This window comes from Physcomitrium patens, chromosome 11, assembly GCF_059467195.1.
Source record: "Physcomitrium patens ecotype Gransden chromosome 11, ASM5946719v1, whole genome shotgun sequence".
NCBI classification, from domain to species: Eukaryota; Viridiplantae; Streptophyta; class Bryopsida; order Funariales; family Funariaceae; genus Physcomitrium; species Physcomitrium patens.
The window spans coordinates 15,584,775-15,589,969 of record NC_143420.1 but is presented as its reverse complement, the minus strand read 5'-3'; the positions used below and the strand labels follow the sequence as shown (position 1 = coordinate 15,589,969).

The 5,195-nt window shown below is 44.5% G+C and overlaps 1 protein-coding gene across 2 annotated transcripts; it reads right to left on the bottom strand.

Moving 5' to 3' along the window:
* Positions 1-653: 653 nt before the first annotated feature.
* On the bottom strand, positions 654-4,776 carry LOC112288964 (glucose-6-phosphate 1-dehydrogenase, chloroplastic). Of its 2 annotated transcripts, none has more exons than XM_024533762.3 (12): positions 4,241-4,776; positions 3,927-4,012; positions 3,596-3,825; positions 3,271-3,365; positions 2,958-3,072; positions 2,638-2,843; positions 2,287-2,395; positions 2,124-2,164; positions 1,878-1,998; positions 1,388-1,623; positions 1,087-1,287; positions 654-977 (listed from the first exon to the last, which is right to left on the bottom strand). In XM_024533762.3, the coding sequence occupies exons 1-12, from the start codon at positions 4,396-4,398 to the stop codon at positions 737-739; spliced, it is 1,839 nt and encodes a 612-aa protein (XP_024389530.1). In that variant the 5' UTR covers positions 4,399-4,776; the 3' UTR covers positions 654-736. The 2 variants fall into 2 exon arrangements, with proteins under 2 accessions (XP_024389530.1, XP_024389531.1); XM_024533763.2 differs by having other exon boundaries at positions 3,596-3,804; positions 4,241-4,724.
* Positions 4,777-5,195: the final 419 nt, after the last annotated feature.

Genomic DNA, 5,195 nt, shown 5'->3' with positions numbered 1-5,195 from the left:
TAACCCAGGCTGTGAGGACAAGCAGCAGCGAAATCATTTGCTTGAAAATTTCGATTATAAGGGCTATTCCCACAGCATTATTATAGTCCTAGGAACGGAAACATAGGATGTGACTTCCTTAACTTTAAAACTCCGAATCCTGGAACTGCTCGAAATATTTTATTTCAGCACCCTAGCGCTACAAGATACGTCTTCTGAGAGTCAACGAGGTTTCTATTGGTCCCTATGTAGGTTCTGCAAAGACACTCATGTAAAAACGCCGTTTTATATCAAAAGCAATGGGGAGGTTTTAAAGAGTCGTGATTATTAAGAATGAAAAATGGCCCGAATCTTAAAATGCGACCACAACGGCTCTTTTCATTTCATGTTTTTATTATCTCATTTCCCTCGTACAAACCTGCGACAACAGCACTGCCTGAAGCGGTCGCTTGGCAAGAGTGAACCAGGAGCGAGTAATAACAACGCCTGCTTGACAAGCTGCATGAGGCCACGTCAAAGTCTTGTAGCCTCCAAAACGTCAGTAACACCTAGAGAAGTCTACGCCAGTCCAAAACTCAGTCCTACAAAGAAATGCCGATCCTTAAACACGACGTAACAAAGTCAACCAAACAATCATGAGAGCATATCCACATTCTCGACGTTTAACGGACAGCTCTGTTGAAACTACCATTTAATTAAGTGCGGATTTACACGAATAAATGATATCGACAAACTATCATGCGGAGTATGATTTAGATTATTCATCTGCCCATCTTACGCCGTGCTTAGCTCCGAGGTAATATGACCCAACTGGACCCCGACCACCGAACGTATACATCTCCGGGGCTACTTTCTGCTCCTCGATATCTTTCAGGAGGGGCATGAGAAGGTCCCAGGAGGCTTGCAGCTCGTCACTGCGGATGAAGAGATGGTTGTCACCCTTAATCACGTCCAGGATGAGGCGCTCGTAGGAGTCTGGGATCGATTCGCAGTCATACCTGAACATATCATTCAACAAGAGCACATGAATCCATGTCTATAAAGTAAGTCAACATGCAACGATTGTGCAGAAGAGAATTGAGGGAAAGAGGATGGTAGTTATCTTACCTTTCTCTGTATAGGAGGTTGAGTTCGGAGGAGTCCAGCTGCGTGCCCAATCCGGGCACCTTGTTGTTGATCTTAAGGAAAATTGCCTCATCTGGCTGCACGGAGATGATCAGCTCGTTGCTGGCCATATCCATATTTAGGCCAATATGTTCTCGATAGAGATTTCCGGGAACGTGATGAAATTGGATGCGGATTTCCACTCTAGAAAAGAGGACACCATATGTAAGTAACTTGCCAAAAACTTACACAACTTACTGTATAGATGGAGAGATAGAGAGGAATAGAAGGATCAGTGACGCACTTGTGCTTGATGAGTCCATAGCCAGCTTTGATAAGAAAGGGAACCCCGTCCCAACGGGCATTGTCAATGTACAGCACTCCTGCTACAAATGTAGGAGTGAGGCTGTTGGGATAAACCCCAGGTTCTTCTAAATAGCCAAAGATTCTTGATTTTCCATCTTTAGATATGCTTGCTTTGTATTGACCCAAACAGAAATCCTCCAGCGATGGCGTCCGCATTGATCGTAGAACCTTGACCTATGCAGAGAGTAGTTCTTTCACTAATGAGTACACGATAAAAATGACAAATTGCCACGGTTGAAACCAGTTCCCAATCCAGAACTGGACTTACCAAGTGAAGGGTTTGAAAATTTGGCATTGACTTGTACAGATCCATGAGCATTTGTGAAAAAGACAAATTGGAATCCTACCAACGCGGAGCGTTATACCAGCTGTCAGTTTTTGAGCTAAATGCAAAACTCGACATAAATCGAAGAGAGTGTGATTGGTACCTTCTCATTGCGGATGTCTTCACCGTCTAAGCTGACAGGCGGCTCCATGGCAAAGAGTGCTATTGTTTGCATCAAGTGACTCTGTACAATGTCACGGATAATTCCATGCTGATCAAAATACCTGAACATTCACAAGCACGTTCTTTCATTTGCTGCATTATCTAAAATTGACATCCTGTGTAAAAGAGAGCCTACAATAAAAATTATTACAAGCTGCATCAAAGGTTCATAAGAACAGGACATTACCCTCCTCTCCCCTCCATGCCCCAGTCTTCAGCCAGCATCACCTGCCAACCATGCATGCGACCAAAGGATGAATAAATACATGCTCTCGAGAACCAAGCACTCAAGCTAATTGTGGTGCATGCTTGAGAGGTCATCAGGACATATAGCTCACTTAAGCACTCACCTGGACACTTTTAATGTAAGTTCTAGTCCACAAAGGTTCAAAAACCAAGTTGGAGAAACGCAAAACAGTGAGGTTTTCGATGAGCTCCTTTCCAAGGTGATGATCAATCCTGAAATGTTAAGACATTTTTTAACGTAACATGACATCAACCTACGAGAAACCCCAAGCATACATAGTGAAAAATAAATAAGTGGATAAATAAATAGATAAATAAATAGAGAGAGAGAAGAAAGAAAGAAAAGCATCCTTGCTGCAACGAGAATTGTGAAAAATCTAAGACCATGAAAGCCTACTACCACAGATTTAACTTGTCGAAATAAACCTACGACTTAGAGAGCCAATAGTTGAGACCTGTAAATTTGGCTTTCGTCCAGATATTGCAAGAGACTGTCAGCCAACTTCGCTGACGACTCGGAGTCTGAGCCAAATGGTTTCTCTACAATAAGACGTGTCCAGCCGCTTTTGCTTTGTGCGTCTCTGCTCAGGCACCTGCTCACATCTGGTACAATCTCATTCGGTACCGACAAGTAGAAAATGCGATTGGCCTCCCCCATTCCCTGGTGATGTCAGCAAAAACTATTCGAATAGTTCAGTATATGAAGATACGCATTATTCGGGTTTGCTGAAGTTAGCTTACAAATTATAAACATGAGGAGATTAAGTAGTCGAACCTCTATTTCCTTCAGCCGGCTGTCCAGCTTTGTCATGCCATCACAAGTGGAGTAGCCACCCGTCTCGAAGTACACACTCTGCAAAAATGTCTCCATAGCTTCCCCGCATTTTTCACTGCAGATAGAAAAAATAGAGCTAAACAAATCTTTGTCTCCCTAAACCTAGAACTACTGGCTCGCAAGCCCTGGGCCTCGTGCTTTAACTGGAAATAACTGGAAACTGAAGTCACTTGAGCCATACTGGAAGATTTTAACTCATTTGATGTAAATTGCGATTGGGCATCGCGTGACAAGGACACAAGAAACCACGTACCCCTCATCAACTCGACAGGTCGCGCTCTCACTAAGCATATCTCGAAACTCTTCATCCGTAAGCTCACTTCTCGAGTATCCAAAAATGGCAATGTTCTGCGTGAGGAACGTTCACATTAAATCGTCCCCAAAATAAGCATCTTAAACGAGGCAACAACTTGTGTAGTGAAAACGATCGAGCAAATATCAAGCCCCACAACTCTACAAATATGGCTACACTGAAGTTTTGAGGGAGCTGGTCTGTAACCATAATACAGAAAAAACACGGTAACAACTGTTCCACTTAAAACCTGCACATATATAGCTTTATCTGTTTGTTCGTATACCTTGTACAAGTTTCCGCTGTAGTAGAGAGCAAACAAAGCTGGAAAGATTTTGTTCCTGGCAAGCTCTCCAGTAGCGCCAAGCACTGTTATACTCAAGAAGGGACTCGCTTGTGGCTTGTTCCATCGATAGTAACCGTCTGGAGACTCAAGCTCCTCTCGGGCTTTGTTTCCATTCTCAATTATTTCATTTGGTTGAGCAGTTGGCAGAGCTTGACCATTAGCAAAAACTCCTGCAAACACATAATTATTCGCAGAACATCTGAAGACCTGAATGCGTCTCAAGAAACCACAAGGTCGTGGAAGGCCAGGTGCCATGGATTTAGATTCTCACCTTCGGCTGTCCTGACTTGTGCCCCTTGATGATCACTAGACGCTGCTTCTGTTACAATCCGGTACTTGCGTTTCCTTTTTGAACCCCTGGCGTTCTCCTCAATTGAATTCAACACATACAAACAGGTTAGGAAATGGAAAAGATTCTAGCCACCAATACATGTATCAATTCAAAATAATAGTAATAATAATCAAAATCATAATATCTTTACTAGAAAAAGTTTAGTTAAAGTCCAATATAACTGTAATTTTTGTTTGATAAAAACTGAAAAAAATTGCACCATATTACAAAATTCAAAGGGTTCGAGGGTTTACAAGGAAGTGATTACTGAGCGTAGGTGCAAGCTGTCAACAACTTTATCGCATCGCGCGCTACGACGATGTGACGATGAGACACGAGGAAAGACAGATTGATGCCAATCGTGGCCAATCTGACGAGGGAGAAGGGAGACGGATGCTACAGACACCGCCATGGTGCCAGCCGTGGCAGGAAAACGGAGCTCGGTTCAAGATTAAATCACAGGCAGCATTCCATTCGCAAGACAATTGGCAAACGTTGCAAACATACGCAACCACGACACTGCACCAAACTCTACAAACCGTGATGGAACACAATTTAAGCGTACCACAAGAACCAAGAGGATTGTACCCGAAAACTTCTACCAAAACACCGTTCAAAGAGGAATCTCGCAGCTGAAGTTGCAAATTGGAAAACGCCGACTACCCCGCGCGCGATGATCGAGACAGAGCCAAAGTGGTCTCAAAGCAGAGCACTCGTGGAGACGAAGGGTGCTAACACGTAGAAATCGAGAGTGCGAGAGCGGAAGTTGTAATCGCACGCTGAGCGATCGACTGAGCGCGATAAAGCCAACGGGATCGCGTGGTCCGATGAACGATCCATTGTCACATCTGTGTCCCCGCTCGCACTGTCCCGTGCGGGCCACCGCGGGGCGCCCATGACCGTGCTTCCGGGTAAATCCGTGTATTTGTATTCGTATTTTGGACCGTGGATATGATTTTGCGGCTTCTACCGTGTTACGAATGTGTGTCGTAAGACCGTGAGGAATGGGACCTAAGACTGTGTCGAAGTTCTCTGGGATCTGTATCTTGGACTTTATTCTACTAACCAAATCTGCATGGGTCCCGGTTCCCTCCTTATCTCCCTTGCCCTGGCGCGGGTCTCAACCCCCTCTCCCTCGCCCTGATGCGGGTTCCACTTCTCATCCTAGCCCCAGTGCGGGTCCCAGCCCCCCTCCCTCTCTTCCTTGCA

What these genes read in the sequence shown, in the direction of transcription:
- LOC112288964 (XM_024533762.3), bottom strand. Translation starts at nt 4,398, where the DNA reads ATGGCGGTGTCTGTAGCATCCGTCTCCCTTCTCCCTCGTCAGATTGGC. An exon ending in GCCGGCTGAAGGAAATAGAG is followed by an intron (nt 2,844 to 2,957) that starts GTTCGACTACTT and finishes TGACATCACCAG; the next exon opens with GGAATGGGGGAGGCCAATCG. An exon ending in CTTACATTAAAAGTGTCCAG is followed by an intron (nt 2,165 to 2,286) that starts GTGAGTGCTTAA and finishes CATGGTTGGCAG; the next exon opens with GTGATGCTGGCTGAAGACTG.